Source organism: Plutella xylostella, chromosome 12 (genome assembly GCF_932276165.1).
Source record: "Plutella xylostella chromosome 12, ilPluXylo3.1, whole genome shotgun sequence".
Classification (NCBI taxonomy): Eukaryota; Metazoa; Arthropoda; class Insecta; order Lepidoptera; family Plutellidae; genus Plutella; species Plutella xylostella.
The window spans coordinates 637,609-659,889 of NC_063992.1; the positions used below are offsets into that span (position 1 = coordinate 637,609).

General features: G+C 42.8%; 1 protein-coding gene across 3 annotated transcripts in view; it reads right to left on the minus strand.

Annotated features, from left to right (window-relative positions):
- Positions 1-22,281, minus strand: part of LOC105390774 (signal-induced proliferation-associated 1-like protein 1) — a 28,429-nt gene that overhangs the window by 4,027 nt on the left and 2,121 nt on the right. The window contains exons 2-16 of one of the 3 annotated variants that reach the window (XM_048624374.1): positions 18,551-18,784; positions 18,047-18,191; positions 17,471-17,605; positions 16,054-16,654; positions 14,996-15,131; positions 12,633-12,736; positions 12,092-12,224; positions 11,365-11,526; positions 6,152-6,246; positions 5,473-5,547; positions 3,568-3,700; positions 2,950-3,059; positions 1,646-1,999; positions 996-1,103; positions 276-392 (exon numbers count right to left, since the gene is read on the minus strand). In XM_048624374.1, the coding sequence (XP_048480331.1) occupies positions 276-392; positions 996-1,103; positions 1,646-1,999; positions 2,950-3,059; positions 3,568-3,700; positions 5,473-5,547; positions 6,152-6,246; positions 11,365-11,526; positions 12,092-12,224; positions 12,633-12,736; positions 14,996-15,131; positions 16,054-16,654; positions 17,471-17,605; positions 18,047-18,191; positions 18,551-18,784 (2,642 nt within the window). Of the gene's footprint in view, positions 1-275; positions 393-995; positions 1,104-1,295; positions 1,380-1,645; positions 2,000-2,260; positions 2,341-2,949; positions 3,060-3,567; positions 3,701-5,472; positions 5,548-6,151; positions 6,247-11,364; positions 11,527-12,091; positions 12,225-12,632; positions 12,737-14,995; positions 15,132-16,053; positions 16,655-17,470; positions 17,606-18,046; positions 18,192-18,550; positions 18,785-22,281 lie in introns of those variants that run through there. The other 2 variants (XM_048624375.1, XR_007266820.1) reach the window with 2 other exon arrangements.

Consider the following 22,281-nt stretch of genomic DNA (forward strand, 5'->3'; position numbering starts at 1 on the left):
TTATTAACTAGGCATAAGAATCTGTCAATGAAACGTCACAGGGACTCCTGCTTTATTTTACAAAGTATGGTCCAGTCGATTGTAATGCCAATTTTATTTGCAGAGCCATGATGCTTCATCTAAGATTTCAAAAGTTATGCTGTAATTTGTACACCCATACAAACACAACAAGACTTTTCCAATCTATGTTTGTTTACGTAGGCATATGAACTACCTGACACCTATCGTAGAGGTTGAGTTCTGATTACCTGTCACTATAATGACTATGTACATACCTCGTCCTGCAGCCTGGCGGAGTGCGCGGCGGCGGCCTCCAGCGCGGCCACGCGGCCCGCCAGCCCGCACGCGCAGGATGCGCCCGCGCCGGTGGTGGGGGCGGCTGGTTGTGCACACTGGGGGTGTAGAGAAGGGCGGTGATGTTAGTACACTAGGAGAGCCAATTTACGGGGCAATTTCAAGAGGTTAGGTACACATGCAAACAATATAATTTTGAAAAAAAATATAGGTGGGACATTTGCAGTTAAAACATTTCTCGCTTTGCTAATCGTCACACCTATGGAGATGCTGGAGGTGTTGGAGCATCCCCATGCAAAGGGAGGATCTTCCGACCAGGCCGGGTGGTGTGGCCTGGCGGGCAGCTGCAGCTTGATTTCTATATATTGCAGCGTAGGTGAGAAACTTCGAATGCGCGATGTAGGATTTCATAGTAATTTGCGTAGTTTCCATTCATCTTCTCTGTATTGCGTTCCGAGCGCCATCTGTTGATCTTCATCTGAACTAGTGGCTAGGAGTCCGCCACACAACTATCTTTACGTATTTCCATTTAAATAAAAATCATACATATTATTCGTAAGCTATTTAGGAAATGAATCTAATATAAAAATCGCACATTTCCGAGTAGTTTTAGGCATTGTACATTGTACAACACTTCCTAGAAATTTAATACAATGACAGATTTCATACATCCTCCTGTAACATATACGTGCAGTACTCACGTTGCTGCCTTGTGTGTCAGGCCACGCTTCGAGCGCGGGCTCGCTGAGCGACGCGTCTATGGACGACTCCGTGTTGTCTAGCGACGGGAACTGGTGCTCCTCGCAGATCTAGAGGGAATATATACGGTGATTAGAAGGGTGGTTGTCTAGCGACGGGAACTGATGCTCCTCGCAGATCTAGAGGTAACATACACGGGCATTAGAAGGGTGGTTGTCTAGCGACGGGAACTGATGCTCCTCGCAGATCTAGAGGTAACATACACGGGCATTAGAAGGGTGGTTGTCTAGCGACGGGAACTGATGCTCCTCGCAGATCTAGAGGTAACATACACGGGCATTAGAAGGGTGGTTGTCTAGCGACGGGAACTGATGCTCCTCGCAGATCTACAGGGAATATACACGGGCATTAGAAGGGTGGATGTAACATGGACTGTGAGCTCTAGCTATACAATATGTTTTGTAACTTATTATTTGTTTCCGCGAGCTTTGCTTTGCCTTAAAAAGTTTTGCCGTGGGAATTCCGCGATAAAAAGTAGCCTATGTTTTAATTCAAATCGGTTCTGCCGTTTTGACGTTAAGAGGAAACAAACATACACACTCACAAACTTTCGCATTTATAATATTAGTTAGGATTTATATTTTCACATTACCTGTAACATAGCCCTCGTAGCAGTATGCACGAGCGCCGACCAATCAAGTTGCGTCGCGTCCGGCAGCGGCAGCGCGCAGGCGCGGGGCGACGCCGCCTTATTGGCTACTCCATTCACCGCGCTGTTGGCAGCACTGACTGCGCCGCTGCTGTTGGCGACACTGGGCGGTCCACTGTTGGTACCACTTCCCGGGCTTGACATGTTGGCAGCACTGTTCGCGGTCATGTTGGTAGAATTTGTCGACGTCATGTTGGCGGAACTTGGCGCCGTGATGTTGGCAGCACTGCCGCTGCTCGTGGTGCTATTGGGTCGCGGGTCGCCTAACTCTGCGTCCATTAGACGCATTAGTTCTTCCTGGAATTTGAATTGAGATTTATTTAGCTTAATGCAAATATCATACTGCGACGTGAAGGTGGACATTAACATAATAAAGTTATCGTTTTGTGAATGAATTAAATGATAATTATTATGAAACGCATTAACATTAAAACAACCACAGACAGTCACAAAGACCAACAGCTAGGCACCCGAGATAACCACAATAACATTTAAAGATATTATGAAACAAATGTACAAACAAAAACACAGAAACCAAATAAATAAAAAGATACAAACACTAAAAGTACTGAGATTTCCGGTCTGTAGTGGTCTTATAAAGTGCGATGTCAAAAGGGGCGGTGCCAGTTCAGCAGGTACTGTCATAGAAAACTTTTATAAATATAAGAATTTAAAACTTATACCTAAATATTTAAAAGAATAATATTATGTCTAATAAATACCTACAAGAGTATAGTATTGTCACGAACCACAATTTTATTTTAGACGACCATATTATGATGCAGTGGTTCGTGATCCTGACGGCTATGCCGAAGGTCCCGGGCATAGCCGTAGGTTCGATTCCCAGCTGGGACAGATATTTATTTAACTTGACGATCCTGAAGCTGCCTGCCCACCGGAGCGGGCGAGCTTGCAGGCAATAATCGTCCAATGAAGCAGCATGAGCGGAGTTTTTATGCAATTTCATTGGTCGATTTTTACCTCGCACACCGCTCCGCTAGCCTTCTCCGCTCTGGTGGACAAGCACCCTGGAACCTGAGGCTACATGGTACACTTGTCCAAAATTAATAATGCACATGCAGATCTTCACACCCGAATAATTAAATCGTAAGAGCCTTAAAAAAACACTTGCATTTTGCACCTTGTTCGAAAGAGATAGGAGTCACTATCATGTGTCACATAATCGAAAACAACCGATCTGTCAAAGATTTCTATGCGCATTATCAATTTTGGAGCACTGTACATACCGTGAGCGAGGTGGTGTTGTCGCGGCGGGCGCGCGCGTGTCTCGGGGACTCCTGCGAGCGCCGCCGCACCGCGTCCGACTGCGGGGAGCGCGCGCTGCGGCCTGATGAACCTGGGGATGCGAGTGGAAAAATAGAGTTTTATTGGTTTTCAAGGAAAAAATAGTTTATTTACCAAGCATAAGGATCTGTCAATCAAACGTCATAGGACATCAAGGTTCCAAAGAGAGGGCGGCCAAGAACTACATGGCATCGCACTGCAATAGGCATTATCTACGCTCGGCATGAGCTGGCACGAAGTCGAAAACGTAGCACAGGACCAGACAGAGTGGAAATCTACTCTTCGAGCCAGTATAGCCCCTCCTTTGCAGTAGTCAAGTCACATAAACTATACTATACCAGTGTCATATCACTCGTTGTCAGGACGCGGCGGCTACTAATTCGTAAAACTTAAGTACGGGTCTTGAAACTATGTTTTTGTATATACCTACATATTTTAATACAGGACATAAATCTATAGCCTTTGGCACGTCGGCCAATTTAAGACAGTTTGTTGAAATAGTTCGAAAATAAGGCTTTTGAATGGCCGAGTGGCCATGTGACATAAACTATACTACTCACCGGTGCCATAGCCCTCGCTGTCGGATGGCGGCGAGCGGCGCGGCAGCTGCGCGTCGGCGCGGGAGGGGCGCGCGGGGGCGTCCCGCGCCGCGTCGCATAGGCACGGCGGGGGACTAGCGAAGGTTACCGTCACCTGATGATAGTAATATTTTCATTAGAATCTCAAATATCACACCTCATGTGCCCGAATATGCTAAAGCCGTGCTTACACTCACCGCTCAACGTCGGCCGGTGTACAATATATCACATAACAGATATAGACATATTATGGGGTAATTATATGGTTGAAGTATGTGAAGTATTTACATAATACTTACATACTAGAAACATGTAAATAGATGTTTAGCGCAGTTAAATTCAGTTTCGAACTCCCATGAAACTTATTTGTATAAATATACAGGGAGATTATACAGGGAGTAGCAAAAAGGGTATACTGAGCCGAATTCTACGTGTGCAGCATGTTATATCTAAGCCCGGAAATAAGATCAGAAAGTCAAAATTCGCGACACAAATAAAATACTGTAGAAAGGGTAGAAAATATAAATTAAGTAACTTTTCTAGTAGTGGTTAACAAATTAAGTAACTACGAGGGCGATACCGAAATGATCGGGAATAGAAAAAAGTACAAAGATATCATAATATTATTTACTTATATTGTTTTTCAAAGTAGTCTCCGTGACATTCAATGCACTTTTTCATTCGATTAAACCAATCATTGAAACAGTAATTCCAGTCTGAAGTGGATACTGTCAAAACAGCTGATTTGTAAGCTTCGACCGCCTCTTCTGGGCCGCTAAACCGTTGACCACGTAGCATATCTTTAATTCTTGGGAATGTAAAATAATCATTGGGGCTCAGATCAGGGCTATACGGAGGATGGTCCATCAACTCCACGTTTTCCATATTTAAAAACGTTCTTATTTTGCGAGCGGTATGAGAGCTTGCATTATCGTGGTGAAGGATTATACGACGATTCGGGTTAGTTTTACGAAGTTCTCTTACGACTTCCGGCAAACAAACTGTTGTGTACCAATCAGCAGTAACCGTCCTTTGTTCTTGTAATGGAATCGTAGCCACATGGCCAGTTTTCGATACAAACGAAGCGACCATTTTTTTCGACACGCTGCGTGAGCGAATAACTTTTGTTGGCTTGACCTCACCTTCGAAGACCCAAACTGCCGATTGATGTTTTCTTTCGGGCTCATATGAATAAATCCACGATTCATCACCAGAGACGATATTGTAGACAGCATTTGAACTGCCTCCATTGAACCGTTGCAGAGCAGATCGACACCAATTAACACGAGCCGACTTTTGTTCCTCGGTCAAACGGTGGGGCACCCAGCGCGAAACTAACTTCTTGACACCCAGTTCTTCATGTAAAATGGTTTGAATGGCTGTCATACCAATGCTGAGAGAAGCCCGAATCTGCTCGTATGTCACATGTCTATCTTCTTTTATTAACTGGCGTACAGCATCGATGTTATCTTGTGTTACCGCTGTTTTTGGCCGACCAGTAGAAGGGACTGTGGTAAGAGAGGAACGTCCACGGCGAAACTCAGAATACCAACGATATATAGTCGTTTTACTTGGTGCTTCAAGTTTATAAATAGAAACAAGCTCGGCGAGACATTGTTCTTGAGATAAACCTCGACGAAAGTTGTGAAAAATTATTGCACGGAAATGTTCCCGCGTAAGCTCCATTTTTTACACCGACTTGTCAAATTCAAATGGTCAATACTCTTTTATTTTTTACTTTTTTTAAAATTCGAAAATGGAATTATGTTTGAAAAAACACTACATTTGATACACCAAAAAGGTTTCACTCTAATTTATTCCTAAGTATTCTATTCCCGATCTTTTCGGTGTAGCCCTCGTAAAGCAATGGAGACTGTAATAACTTACAGTGACGGGGTCGGAACACTTGAGCAGGTCCACCAGCTGGTCGTGCTGAAGAGCTATCACGGCCGCGCGGCACACCTGCGAATATCAAAATACTATCAGAGAAGAACAATTTGTAGCATCTAAACAGGTATGACAAAATTAGGAAGTTTCGTCACATATTCTCATCGGCCATTCCACTCATTCATCAAAGTCTGAAGCCAATTACAGTTATGATACAGAGCAGAGACCAAGTTAATGAATGTAAATGGAATCTCATTGGATAGGCAGCCGTTAGTGGAGAGGAAGGCCGATAAGAGAAGCTTAGCAAAGGCCTATGTGAACGATTATAAGCTGGTGATTATTAATTATCTCTTCGAGGCTGATATAGCCATTGTCGTAAATTGGCTAAGAGTTCACTCCCCATTCTACGGGGAAAGACATCTGATACAAACAAATCTACCCTTATTAGAATCTAATAATTGAAAGAAAGAAAGAAAAATATTTTTATTTGTCTCCATAACACATATTAAAATGAAAATAAACTAAAACTAATAATAAATTAGAGACAAAAAGGGGCAGACTCAGCATCTGCTGCGAGCTGCAGGGCAGCAACGCAACGCTGTTTTTCAGCCTGGTTTTCCATAATGGTTCTGTCACATCTGTCTTTCCCCGTGGAATGGGATATAGTTAATTAGTTTACCTCCAAGAGTCTGGCCCCGCGCCGTATGCCGCTCCGCGCCGCGCAGCCGCCGCCCTCCACCGCCGTCACAAGACCATCGGGCTTCACATGGAACCCTGCCAACAGAAGAAGAGATTAGTATGTATGCTGATTGCGATGAAAGAGAAAAATGTGACATAATCATGGTCAGTCTTCTTCTTGGCACATGTAGGCGGATAACAATTTTAAGCCCCTTCTCCCTTCTCCCATTACGATACGCCCGATTCACGGTGAGTAATCTCGAAGACTCGCAGACTAGTCACCGTGAAGTATCTCACATACATTAAGGTCTATCTCCCATTACGATACGCCCGCGTGCCTCTAGTCTCGACTCTCGACGAGACTAGTCACCGTGAAGTACATACATTAACGCGTAAAATACCAGTATCGTAGTGTGAGAGTCTCCATATAAATGTATGTAAGACACTTCGCGGCGAATAGTCTCCCACACTAGAGTTGCGCGGGTATATCGTAATGGGAGAAGGGGCTAAGTGATTGCGCTAAGGTGGCATTATATCTCTTTGGGCCAGGCCACAACACTGCTGCGTTGCGACGTCGCATCGCAAAATTCTGCGACTGTTTTAGAAGTTTTCCCGTACAAATGCTTGATTTATTGTCGCAGATTTTTGCGATGCCTAGTTAGAAGAACTATACCTAATTGCTGATTCCTCTCCCTGTGCAGCGTGATCTCCGGCAGCGGGCGCGCGGCGGGCGGCGCCACGGCGCGCTGCTGCTAGTAGCTGTATGTATGTACCTAGTTGCTGGTTCCGCTCCCTGTGCAGCGTGATCTCCGGCAGCGGGCGCGCGGCGGGCGGCGCCACGGCGCGCTGCTGCTAGTAGCTGTATGTATGTACCTAGTTGCTGGTTCCGCTCCCTGTGCAGCGTGATCTCCGGCAGCGCGCGCGCGGCGCGCTGCTGTTAGTAGCTGTGTGTATGTACCTAGTTGCTGGTTCCGCTCCCTGTGCAGCGTGATCTCCGGCAGCGGGCGCGCGGCGGGCGGCGCCACGGCACGCTGCTGTTAGTAGCTGTGTGTATGTACCTAGTTGCTGGTTCCGCTCCCTGTGCAGCGTGATCTCCGGCAGCGGGCGCGCGGCGGGCGGCGCCACGGCACGCTGCTGTTAGTAGCTGTGTGTATGTACCTAGTTGCTGGTTCCGCTCCCTGTGCAGCGTGATCTCCGGCAGCGGGCGCGCGGCGGGCGGCGCCACGGCACGCTGCTGTTAGTAGCTGTGTGTATGTACCTAGTTGCTGGTTCCGCTCCCTGTGCAGCGTGATCTCCGGCAGCGGGCGCGCGACGGGCGGCGCCACGGCGCGCACGCTCTCGCCCAAGTGCTAGTACATGTATGTAAGACACTTCATGACCGCCACACTAGGTATTTAAGTAAGGCCCGGGTCTCCTATTACGCGCCGTAGGTCGCCTCTAGCGTCACGCTGTAGGCCGTGTCACGATGCTCACTACATTTACGCGCCAACGTCGGCGTGTGAGGGAGACCGCATCAGCACATTTCTATACTGAGCATCGTGACGCGGCTTACTGCGTGACACTGTACTCGACCTACGGCGTAAATTTCGGCGGCGTTTTTTTTTTTTTTTTTTTTTTCTCCCTGGCAACCCTACGAACCGGGTGTCAAAAAAACAGCTGAGTTAATTTATTTTAATATTACTAAATTTAATGTCTAATTACGTATAAAACTAGTGTTAACTTAAAGAATATAGTGTTATACAGCTGTGCAAATGAAGACAAGCCTTCAAACCCTGAAATAAAACACTTACGGGACTCGGATATTTGAAGCAACGGTACCTGTCAAAGTTCGAATTTGCCAACGGATATCTATCAGGGGAGTATTGTTAAAATTACATATTTTTACTAGTATTACTCATTTAAAATCATAATCACTAAATTATTTAATCATTATTCATTAGTTTGCTGCATACGTGAAATGTTTTTCACACTTCCTTAACCCACTTTTAGACTTTGTCATTTTCAAACTTTGTTGTTTTCATTTCTAATTTTCAAACTTTCTATTAGCTTTTGTATCCCTTATTCCCTATTCTTACTATATCATAGTCTCCACCTACTTAATTGCTATTAGTACTTCATTGAATACTGATCAAGTGATTGTTTTTTGGCTTAAAGTTTACATAATTCTAAGTCAATAATACCACTGAGTACCTATTCATTTAAGTAACATATTATGCATATTACTCCCTCCCCACCTATAGTTTGTGTTCATGACTACATTGTTTATGATAACTAACAAATAAGTTACCTTTTGATCATTTTTACATAGACTTACAATATATTACTTAATAATTATTATAACCTATTGGTATCTGGTTTGATCAAGTTATACCTAAAGAGGGTTATTTTGTGTCTTGGATAATCATCTTCTCGGTTCTACCTATCAAGATACTAACGGGTAACCCCGGTTGGTTTTCAGAGATGTCGAGGATGATGACCCGGAAGGTGCAGAGCCGTGACCTGGAGATCCAGCTGAGGACAGCTTTGGAGGATCTCAAGGCGTCTCGTGACCTCTCAAGCCAACTGATGGCAGAGCGGGAGGACAACGAAAAGGAATTTGATTCCCTTTTGAAAAAGAACACCGACCTAAAGAATGTCATCGCTGAAATGGACATCCAATACCAAGACTTACAAGGCAAATGTGATGAGCTGGAAATTGTACTGAGATCAAACACAGAGTGTCAGGATTTATATGAAGCTGCCTTGACAAAGATCTGCAGCCTGGAGCATCAACTGGCTGAAGCACACACAGAAATCCAGCAAATAAATGAAGCACATGCAAGCGAAGAAACAAATAAGACAATGGCACTGTACGATGAATTAGTTACCCTACATCACACCCCTATGCCAACAATAGACCTCACCACTCCAAGCAAATCAATCAATATCAAAGGTGCAAACAGGCTTAAAAAATATATTAAAATAAATAAATATATTAGGAAGTCTGAGCGAGCATTGAAAAAGCATAAGACGTACCTTCCATTGAAAAAGGATAGAGTGAGACTACAACTACTGGTAAATAAATATGAAGAAGAGATGTCGGACTACAACCAGAAACTCGCAGACAACAACCAAGAGTGCGAGTTCAACATGGCTATGCTACAGTCTAGGCTGGCCACATTGAAGTCTGCCCTAGACCAGAGAACTGTGGAGTATGAAAACCAGCTGCTGGTGCTGAGAAGTGTGGGCTTAGTTCGGGTTGAGATGCTGCCGGAGAAGTCTTCACCTGCTGAAGCCTCCACCGCATCACCGGAGGCCACCACCACCACCTCGGAGGCCACAAATAGCATCCCGTTGGCCACCACTGAACTCACCACTGGTCTCCCGAGGGCCACCACCAGACTCCTGGCGGCCACCACCAGCATCCCGTTGGCCACCACTGGACTCACCACTGGTCTCTCGGGGACCACCACCGGACTCTCGGGGACCACCACCATTCTCCCGAGGGCCACCACCAGACTCCTGGCGGCCACCACCAGCCTCCCGACGGCCGCGCCATCCTCAGAGGTCATCCAGAGCGGATCGGCGGCAGCAGATGTTTTTCAGGCCTCCACTAAGAAATTACATAGGAAACCCACCTATTCTCAGGCAGCTAGTAGAATAGTAGGTAATAAGCAGTTACCTAAGATGTCACCCACTACCTTGACAAGGCTTACTACAAGTAGTAGCAATTCAAGCGAGGATTACAGCACAGTTGTATATTCCGATAGGCTTGGCAAGGATTTCGGGCACATGTTGGGTAATCATGTAAATGGAAAAGTTGTTAATTATTGTTACCCAGAACTTACATTCGGACAAATAGTTGAATTAATTTCAGAGAGGTCACACACTGACAAAACAACTATATTTATTATGGTGGGAAATAGTTTAGGGGTGTCAAAGTCTGACATACGATTGACGATACTTCTTTGCTTTTTAAAGTTAAAAGAAGTGAAAATATTTTTTATGAAATTAATTCTATTCTATCTGACATACACGATTGGTTTACCGTAAATAATCTTTTATTGAATTCTAAGAAAACGAAATGTATTAAATTTACACTGCCGAATGTTAGACAATGCGATACTAACATTATTCTAGATGGGAATAAATTGGACCTAGTTAATGATACTGTCTTTCTTGGTATGACTATAGATTCAAAGTTACAATGGGGACCTCACATTGCCAAATTGGCTGGAAGGTTGAGCTCGGCAGCTTTTGCTGTACGGAAAATTAGACAACTGACCGACGTTGAAACCGCCAGATTAGTTTACTTTAGTTATTTCCACAGCTTATTGTCGTATGGCATTTTGCTTTGGGGTAGAGCCGCTGATATTGAGACTATATTTGTATTACAGAAAAGAGCCATCCGCTCTATATACAAACTTGGTTCCAGGGATTCATTGAGAGAACTATTTAAAGAAATTAACATCCTTACAGTTCCATGTCAGTTCATTTTTTCCAATTTAATGTATGTACGAAAGAATATTTCAACTTTTGATACAATTGGCAGTAATCATGACATTAATACTAGGAACAAGCATAAGCTGGCTTTTCCAGCGATGCGTCTGGCGAAAGTTAATAAATCGTTTTTAGGGTACTGTATTAGATTTTATAATAAGCTTCCAGCAGAAGTTGCTCAAATGCCAGAGAATAAGTTTAAGTGTTACATTAAAGAGAAACTCAGTAAAAAAGCTTATTATAGAATTGATGATTACTTAGAGGACGTTAATGCATGGCTGTGATAAGTAGTTAGCTCTGCTCATATTATTATAATAATAATAATTAAGCTTATATGTATTGTATACCAACTAGTTTTAAGTCTTTTTTTGAAAAGATGGCTCAGGAGTTTCTTGCCTCCGTTCTTCTCCTTAGACAGAAAGAGCCCCCCCTTATCCGAACGGAGAGTAATTTGTAAAAATTGACGTTCATCAGAAAATTTTATATTTGTACGATGAATAAAAAATTTTGACTTTGACTTTGAATAGGAGACCCGGGCCATAGGCCCGTCGCATCCAGCGTCACGATGCTCACTATAGAAACGTACTGATGCGGTCTCCCTCACACGCCGACGTTGGCGCATAGACGTAAACAGAATCGTGACGCGGCCTACGGCGTGACGCTGGATGCGACCTGCGGCGTAAATAGGAGACCCGGGCCTTAGTGATTGCGCTAGAGTGGCATATATTTCCTTACCTAACTGCTGGTTACGCTCCCTCCTCAGTGTGATCTCGGGCAGCGGGCGCGCGGCGGGCGGCGCCACGGCGCGCAGGCGGGCGCGCAGGCCGGCGCCGCGCACGCGCACGCTCTCGCCCAGGTGGTAGTAGATGCGGGTCCATGGGCCGCTTTCTACCCAGCCTGAAGGGGGATAGATTAGCATTAAGTCCACCTTTTGTACACTTATATTTCATATTTGTGCAATAAAGTATCAAATAAATAAATAAATAAATTAGTTATAGCAACAGAGTTATTAAAAGATTGATGTTGATTCTGAGGGCATACATTCAGAGTTTAGTGGTGTATAAAACTTTTTAAAATTCTTGTGAAAAATTCTACTCTATAAGTCATAAACATGTACTCACGTGATAGTTTGCGAAGCGTATCGCCGTTTTTGAATGAGTACCTACAATGCACTGAAGTTGTCGGGTAAGTGGGCAACCCGACTGTCAGATGTTCTCAAGCTGCCTGAAAGCTCTCCAGCGACTCTCAGTCGACCAGCACCAGCGAGTCGGTCGACAGTCCCACCACGCAGTCGACAAGAAGGGCTAGCACGGGGCGCATTTAAGACGTTACAAGAGTTTTGCATCGCGCTCACTCACATCGCGCAGCCTCAAGAGCGAGCGCGACGGAGAACTTTTGTCACGTCTTAAATGCGCCCCGTGCTAGCCCTTCCTAGACTGTGGGTGACTCGCTCGTGACTCACCCAGCAGTGCGTCGGTGGGCACGACCAGCGCCAGCTGCCGCGTCGCCGCGTCGACCAGCACCAGTGTGTCGGTCGACAGCCCCGCCACGCAGTCGACTAGCGCGCCGCCCGCGCCCTCGTCTTGCACTTGCACCTGTAGAATATAAGAGAATTATACATTTTAAATAAAATTTTCGATCCGAGCTTCGTATGTGTACAAGCGTGCAGTCGAGTCGAAATCAAAATGCACAATATCCCAAATGACTGTACTAGCATTGGAAGCACTAGCTTTAAGGCCGAAAAGAAACCGTTATCCAATCAGCGATCTGACGCACAGATTTCGAAGACCAAGGAAAATTTTGGAGCCCTCCTTGACCCCCCATGTTATATTTATCTTAAGTTTCAATATACTGTATTTCTACAATATTCAGGAACCATTGCATCTATTTTTTATGATAAATAAAGACCTTTGAAAATCAAAAATATGTCAAGCAGCAGTTCCGTTTTCATTGGCTGGTGGTAACTAGCATTCAGCATGTAGTAAGTATAAAGGCACACTCACATGGAAGCACAGAGCGCCTCCCACCAGCACATCACTCGCCACGCTGTCAGGTCGGGCTGCCGGGGCCGAGCCGCCGCGGTTAGGTAGTAGAGATGAGAATATTGCTGTAAAGAAAGTAATTAATTTGTTTTTCAGGTGTTCATTGCATTACATTTAGGCCTTGTTTCACAATGTCTGGTTAGTGGCTACCTGTGAGATAAAACACCATGCTGTCACTGTCAAAAAAATCATAACAGAGAGTGACAGCATGTATTTTATCTCACAGGTAGCCACTAACCAGACTTTGTGAAACAGGGCCTTAGAATCTTAGAAATAACAATTCCCGTCTTTCTATTTTGACAGTTTTCACGGAATTCAATCGATGAAATTAGAATTCGAGGAAACATATAGCTGAACACAAAAGAGTAGAGATTAATGTTTTTGGAACTAAACAGATTTAAACCTGGCAATAAAAAAAAACTTGTGATTTGTGGTCTGTTTCTATGGTTTGAATGTCAAACTCGCCCTGTTCCTGTATAAATAAATCGAATTTTGCTTAATTTTGGAGTTTTGTGGATTGTTGAGTTTGATCATGAGGTGAAAATGAATAAAACCATTCGCAGCGAAGCTAGACAGATGATTTACAGCGTTTACCTACGATGTTTGGCGGAGAATGAGGCTGGAGAAGTATTAGTCAATATATACGATGTTTATGAAAGACCAGCGTTTTATACTGGTGAGTAGGTACTTAATTTCTAACCATTAACATACATTGCTTATATTTCTTGTAAAAAAGTACTATTTTGATGTAATAGAATGCCTTTTAATGTGTATTTGTTATTCTTATAGAGGTTAGAAAATACTAGTGTCAAACGTTACATGACATCAGGGTCTGGATTAGGGGTGATCGTTAATGGTTTAATTCATTAATTTATTACATGAATTATATTTATTCATTAACTACATTGACACAATTTCACTAAATTGATATTGATAATTTAAAAAGTTCATCAATTTACCGACCGTCCGTATTTGACTTGCAACGCCCTCTATGATTTTCGATGAGAACAAAATGGTCACGGTTATTCATTATCGTTTAAGCAATGTAATGCACAGGGTTATGGTATTTATGTGTATAGGAATAGATGCGAATTATCGTTGAATGCTCCATTAACGTTTAAGCGATGTAATGCACAGGGTTATGGTATTTATGTGTATAGTAATAGATGCGAATTATCATTGAATGCTGGATTACTGTTAACGATTTACTTACCATCAACCATAACTTTATTTTCACTAATTCATTGAATGATAATTTAAACACGGAAGTCGAAAGTAAAATAATTTTTACGTCGCGTAAGTATTATTGTTATTGACGTCGAGTAAAGTAGATTGCAATAATAAATATTTCTTAAGTTCGGTTTCGGAAGTTGTAGGTTGGTATAAAGTAGGGTTAGTGTAATGATTAAGTTAGTTAAATTAGAGTAATAAACTGTACAAATAAACTTGGATTAGTGATAAGTGATTGCAGTAAACTGTAAATAAACCCATTTCGAGAAAAGTGCCAGTAGTGTTAAACTTGCTAGGAGTAATTTCTGTAAAAAGACTCTTTCTTATAAAGGAACCACTACAAACTTGAAAACGCATTTAAAATTAATGCACATTTCCGTATACAGCGATTAACCAAACAAAAAACCCTGTAGGTATAACATCATTCATAACCTTATAACCTCTGTGCCTATGAGTTTAATTATTTGAAGTCAATAAAAATAACAAACAACCAATCAGCGTTTTTATCTGTTAACAATTATTCATTAATATTAACTGTTAATTTATTATGATATTTTAAATTATTCATTATCAATTAACCATTATTCCGTTTTAACTCTTATTCTCATCTCTAGTCTGGATGCTAATGTTGTTAAAACATCAGGTCTAGATACTTTTTTACTAACCCCCGACTCAAAAAGGGTATCGATAAGTTTTACAGCTGTAGGTGTCTATGTGTGTCGGTCTCTCCGTGTTAGAGTACCTATTGTAAAAATATGTGTAAGAATATGTAATACCGACACAACAACTCACAGAACTAGACACAACAACTCACAGAACTAGACACAACAACTCATAGAACTTCTGGTGCGTGTCGAGCGCGGTGGCGGTGACGTGGCTGCGCGCCAGCTCCTTAAGGTACTCCTGGCGCTGAACTAGACACAACAACTCACAGAACTAGACACAACAACTCACAGAACTTCTGGTGCGTGTCGAGCGCGGTGGCGGTGACGTGGCTGCGCGCCAGCTCCTTGAGGTACTCCTGGCGCTGAACTAGACACAACAACTCACAGAACTAGACACAACAACTCACAGAACTAGACACAACAACTCACAGAACTTCTGGTGCGTGTCGAGCGCGGTGGCGGTGACGTGGCTGCGCGCCAGCTCCTTGAGGTACTCCTGGCGCGTGCGCGTCGCCATCGCGCTGAACTTGGGCGACTGGATCGCCGCGTTCTCGCCGTTTATCACCTGCAATTAATTATAATGAATTTGAATGAACTGTTAGCGCACAAAATGTTTCGATACTAATAAATTTATATGTAGTTCGTGGACAAAACGTTCGTTGGAAGAAAACTTATATGGGATAGTACCTTAGTGATTAAATCGATTGTTGGTGATCCGTTATATCCTCTATATTCTGAGAGAGTTATACAGTAATCGCTGGATGCACGAGACATAATATATGTTATAAATAAGGGTAGAGTGCTGTGTGTCGAGCTTCTTCGGAGACGCCTGTGTCCGATTGATAATGGACGATGTTTGGGTAATTGATGAATATAGTGTTTTCTGGCGTGGTAGTCAGATAAGTGTTGATGTTATAATATAGACGAAAGGTTACATGTAATCTAACATAAAATGGCGTAGGTATGTTTTAAATAATTTTACATTAGTGTTTCATGATGAACCATCCAGTACATTCCTTCCACAAATAACCACGAACCACAGCTATAAATACATAGTAACAGTCGGCAAAAACCCGACCAACACTAACAGAGCTCTAATGAGTTACTCAAGCATGGACAGATGAAAGAATGTTTCATTCAGCAATGTAACTCGCGGCAAACCAGCCGTGACCCGTGAGCGGTGAGAGATAAAAACTCTCTCGATACGGATCATTTGCCGGTCTAACGGGGCGCGAACTGTTCTGTTCGTTAATTGAGTTAGTCTTGACCATTCATTAAGATTCTATTTGTTTGTAATTAGAAAGTATTGGATTGGCTTGTCTATCCTAGGTTTGGCTATATAGAGTTCTTGTCATGGATTATGCTGGATGCTTACACTTTTTGAATGGCGGCAAACTTGGCAAAAGTAGCGTAATAAATTTAACGGATTATACAGACGAAGTTATGCATAAACAAGTATAGTCAAAAGTTTATTGAATTCAACTCACCTTAGCCAATAGCAAGTCCGTAAACGCCTCTCCTTTCGGATAAACAGCGCCATCTTTGATCGGCGGGCCAAACAACGGCACCTCCTTAGCTCGACTGACAGCTATACTGTAGTGCGTGTTCTCAGAACACGGATCTATCGCGCGCACCACCACGAACACGTGCTGGAACTGCGAGCGAATATTCCGAGGAGTGAACGGCAGGGAACCCGGCTCTTGAAACACTATCGTCACTATATCGTTCCCTATATGCCTCTTTCTTAGCAACTGTTGTCTATTATTCGGGGTATACGGCAGCATAGTCGACACATGGAACATGACTTCGCATCCTTGGTACGTCGTATATACAGAGTATAGGCCTGTAGAATCCGTGCGGTTGTCTAAACCCGCTTTGTATTTGTCGAAGTCTTTTAGCCGGACGGTTTGTCCGAGGGTCTGTAGGAACTCTACGAAGGCCGGTCCCGCTTCTTGGTTGTTGTACATCTCTTCTTCAGTGGACTGTCCGGCGCGGCAGTACATGACCCCGACCTTGTAGTGCCGCGTGAGGCACTGCTCGTCGAGACGAAGTAGTTGCTCTTCAGCCCCGTTGTTAGAGACGCCCAGTCTGGAATGAGAGGGTGGGGTTTTAAAATGGGAATCTTAAATGGTAGTGATATAATGGGCAAAGTTATAGGTAAAAGTCGCTACATTTCGGAAGAAATAAAGATGATCATTTTTGAGGCTAATTACGCATACAGGAGGGGATGCGAGGTTAAGCAACACATGGCACAGTCAGCAATTGGATACGTGAGCGATTTTAAGTGGTTCTTTTCTGGCTGCTTCCGTGCTTTGGACGCCACGTTAAGCCTAGTCAGAGGCCTTCGGCAGCTTGAAAACATCTGACAGTCCGGTTGCCCACTTACCCGACAACTCTCTCAGCACAAGCTTGCTTATGTTGGGGTCCACCAAACCGCACTAGGCCAGCGTGGTTGACTAGGCCTTCCATCATTGGAAGGAAACCTGTGTCCCAGCAGAAGGGACGTGATGATAGGCAAAGTTCTTGATAATATGAAAACTATGGACGGGATGAGCGGACCGTTATGGGCCAGTCAGTCAGCATCTGCGCAAACCTTGCACTCATAGTGAGCTTAAATCTTGCCAAGAAGTTTGACAGCTGTCATAGGGCTCATGCTATATATTTTTTCAAAGTATACCCCATCCAAGATACTGAAATAAAGAATATAAAAAAGGGGATTGTTACTGAGTTACATTGCGATAGCGAGAGATTATTATATCTGTCCTTGTCACTCGTACACGCAGTTATGGCGTCAATTGGTCGACAGAGCTGTCGTTGTGTATTTCGTGGTACAGGAAAGCAGTTAGTACCGGAGTTCTCAACATTTATCTCGTTATCTTGGATGGAGTATAGATCATTAGTTACCTCAAGCAGGCGGCCTGCAGCTCGGGCGCCTGGTACTCCAGCAGCTCCTTCACGCTGTAGGTGGTGCTGTTGCCGGGCTTGCTGGTCAGCGCGTCCTCCAGTATTGAGCCCCGGAGGGTTAGGAGCTCGGAGGTCCTGTGGGGGATAGTGGAGGAGGGTTAGGAAAAAAGTTTTAAGTGGTGTAGCTTCGGCGGGTGATAGAAAAAGTGTGCCGCTAGTTGTCGTGATCTGTTTCGTCTATCTACTTGATTTTCTTATTCTTGATGATAAACACTGAGCTGGTTCAACCACCACTATTATATTAACACTAAGGATGCGATGTAGCTAGCACAGACACAGCTATGCTATGCTATACTATGCCGCCATCGCTCAATTCCTTCCCGCAAGCAAAAACACCGAACGCGGGTTTACCTACAGCATATACAGCCTTTCGCATAACTCTGTTACCACCGTCAACAAAAGTGCATAGCATAGCATAGTCGGGTCGAAGGGAGGTGACACAGGGGCTGGTTGTGAACCACTTCTGTTCTACGACCCTGAATTTAAACCTCTCTGTGGACTACAAACATTGCCTACCTGATGATAAGTCTATACTGCCACGCCAGTACTGTGGCGGGCTGCGTGGCGTCCGCACCGCCTCGTCTCAGCTCCACTCGCTCCTTCTTCACCGATATGGCGACCGGCCCGAGCTGCTCGTCCAGGCCGAACCAGTTCTGGTGGGCTGGAAGGTTGAGGGAGATATTGTTGAAGTGTTGGGGTTATGAGGGTAAGGATGGTATAAGTACAAAGGTAGATATTTTTCTAATTGCCGTTTAATGGCAGGGGAGAATAGATATGTCTATCATTATCTTAATCAGCTATATATTGTCCACTGTTGAGTATACGCCTCTTCTTGTATATGCAGAGTTTTTCGGTCCTATGCGCCGCTCTTGACCGCTTAAATGAGGGATGATACTGACTGATGATGTAATAGATGAGGTACTGATGGCATCAGCATATTCCCAAAAAGTCCTAATGGTGCAATGCACTGTTTAAATGTCAATAAACGTTTTCTTTAATCATTAACTACTTCACACTCACGTTGATTATAAAAATAATTCCTATAATACAGGGCTCCCACATCCTGGCTCTCCACCGGTAGCGGGTTCATCGACCTGGTGTAGGGGCAGCCGCGGCGCCAGTGCGACTGCCCTGGCGGGAACTCCAGCACGGACAGCCCGTAGGCCGCCTGGGGCCGGTGCCAGCCGCCCGCCGCGCGCGCCACGCCGCCTCGCGCCGTGCGGTAGCAGAGGGACACGCAGCGCTCTTCTTCACCTGGGGATGGCGGTTTGGAGTGTTAATAGTTATGATTTTATACAACTATCTATAATAAATATGTTAAGTAAGGAACCCGCAGCGCTTTTCTTCATCTAGGGATGGGGAGTTTGGTTGGAGTGTTATATTATAATGATTATATTATGTACACCTTAAATATGTTAAGTAAGGGACACGCAACGCTCTTCACATGGCGATGACGGATAGTTTGGAGTGTTATAGTTATGATTCGAGTTTTATACAGCTATACATAAATGTTATGTAAGGGACACGAAATCCTCTTTTTTACATGGGAATACATAAAATATGCGGGGACTTATCAAACATGGTCATCTGATTCTAAACTAGGAAGAGTCTGTAATATAGGGTAGGTTCGAGTGTGAACTTGTGATGGGATGGGATGTTAGATGGTCAGCAAGAACTATGTTTTGAGTGCGAGTAGTGCGACGCGTGAATATTTTCATACAAAAGAAGTTTGTTGAAGTGACAATATTTACTAATTATAGCAAGGTTATTATATTCTTCATAAGTAGTTAGTTAAATTAAAACGCATATGTTACGCTCGAGATGGCTTCCAATAAACAAAGTTAGTTCGTTCATAAGCCACTCGAATTTCACAGATAGTGGTTGCTTCCTGTTCGGCCCAAGTGGGTAATTATTAACAGTTAGTTGCGTAGCCTGAGAGTGGAGGAAACAATGGTACCACGCCCCCCCGCGCGTTCAGTGCAATCGATTACCGATCGATATTTTATCTATTACGGGAACCTTTTGAACCACACTTGTGGTTCTGACTACATGATGGTGTAGTGGTTAGTTACCCTGCTTTCTACGGCTATGCCCGGCCGGGGCAGATATCCATTAAAAGATAGAATATTTGCACTCGGGTCTTGGGTGTTGAATTCTGTAGTGTTTTGACTCCAATGCGCCTGCCAAACAAGTAGATTATAGAAGTAATGTAATGCCTAGTTAACTACCTAGCTAGTTATTTATAAAATACTAAACAATACAGTAGCCGATCGGAAACAATCGTGATAATCACACGAGTTATTATGATTACTGCGTCGTAGTAGGCAATATCTCGATGGTCCATCAGGAGATCTTATCCCACTCATTCGTCATTTCGGTACGGTGTTTAATTCACACAATAATTTCTACAAACGTCGTTATTCGAGCTAGGTCAAAAATTCAAGGCTGATGGGAGGCCGATAAAAAATATGTAGTTATGAATGGAATGAATGGCCTTCTTATAAGGTGAATATAAAACACGAATGATAATAGTGTTACTCGATAGCTGTCGTGGGTTTTTATGTGAATTATTATGAATCTATAGATCAGCATTAAAAACTTCCGATAGTTGGGTTTCCATGTAAGGTACCTATGTGCCCAGTGCGTATGAATTTAGCTACATAAATTCGTCCTTCAATGTACATATTATAGTTTATCAATGATGCCTTTATCAAAGAGATAAATACTTCAGGACAGTGTTGAATGGATTACGTTTATTATATCCTTATTCATAGAGATAGCATAAATTACAGCTCATTGATTCAAACTATAAGTAAGGATCTACATACTATACTGTTTTAACCCCTTTTTCCAATGCACAATCCACTATTGTATAGGTAAGTGAAGTAACTCTAGATCAAACTCTATCCTCCATCTATGGAACATGATGATATATTATATATCTATCACACAAAAATTACATTACAAAAATGTTGTCAATGTCTGTAAATGGTAGTGGAACAGTCAATGTACAAGTTCAAAACCAAACAGCACGTTATTGCCGCATTTCAAACGAGTTTCTGTGCAAAAGTAGGTCTCCGCAAGAACTGATTCATCAATTTCATCATTAAAGTTTAAGATGCATCACAGCATGGAACGGCCACACCTGACACACGCAACGCGCGGCAAAAACGATCTTATTGACAAGCCCATAAATTAAATCACCGAATTCTTTCAATACAGTCGCATACTCGTGAGTTTTGTGACGTCATTTAGCTAAAGAGCAAAGAACTTAGCATGCGAATCGTGGTCCTCTCGCGTACTCAATAATGGAACTTACGCGAATCGAAGTAAGATTTAAAATGAAAATAAGTATGAAGACTTCATTCATAAAGTTGGGGAAACTGAATGTGAGTCATGTGGTTGGTATGGCGGATCAGGTAGAGCGGTTTAAGAATAGTTTTTCCTTAAAAATGCAAAGATTGTATGCAGTTCTCAGTCCTGTATTAATTAGGTACATCTATATGGTTTTATAGATACTGCTTTGTTTTGATAGGCGCTCTCCCATTTAATGTACATATTTGTAAATAATGTCCCAATTACGCACTATTAGATAATGAGGAACAATACAACTTGACACCAATTAACGCCGCAATTATCTAGATTCTAGCTAGATAACCCCACTTGCTAAGTAGGTATTGATTTTGCAAAGTCGTTTATAACATTTCGACTCTGATTTTATAGTCCAGAGTGATTAATAGTTTTCTTATTAATGTTTAAAAAATATATCTTGTAATTCCATAGGATACACAGTAACTCCAGCATACTCTAGGTTACCTAGACTAGGTAGTCAGGCAACTGAAATCTTTCGGCTAATCCTTTCACAACAGTGAACCCTCATCCTGCTAGTGTTAGTTCCCGACACACTAAAAACAATGGGACAGAAGTTAGTAGAAAGATTTGGTAATCAATTTGTTCATATGGTGTTATTTGCTCTGTGAATAATATCATGTACTGCAGATGCAGCATAGCAAATGAAAGTGTAGTTCTAGACAGTACTGATACAATAATAACAGCTCTTAGTGATTGCCTAGAACTAAGACCATTTCACTATTGAATGCTTGAGTGCTGCTGAATTTCATTAAGTAATTAACATTCTTCGAGCACATCATTCCTACCAAGCTGAATGAATTTGATTATCAGTTTACTTTTTAATCAATTGTTTCAGTGAACATCTATTGTAAGAATGTTTTTAAATCTATTTTCACAAAAGACATGTGAGTGGCTACTGGCTATGTAATTTAAGTTGGATGTCTATTAACTTTGTAGGTGGCTTAAAAAATAACCTTATAGCACATGGAAGCAAAACAACTTGTTTGTAAAGGGCCATTCCCATATTTCAGCATGAACTGATCTGTGGTGGCTCTGGAGCAACCCTGATATGTGCGAATGGGCCTTTAGTAGTACTAGTAACAAACAACAAGAAAACAAAAGGTCTAGTGCATTTTGCAATAGGTACTTTATATTCCAGAATGTTGACTTCTTATTTGTTGACACTGTACATTTATTAAGTAACAGAGAGTACACTGACTGTAGTATGTTACCTTGTAATCTCTACTGTCTTCACTTTACTGATGAAAAGTATGATAATAAAGAAACAAATGTGTGAAAACAAAGCAATTTGTCTATGACTACTACCACTTTAGTTCATTTGTAGAAAAAAGTAAGAGTATAATTTAAAAAATGATAGCATTTAGCATCTTTCTTTACTT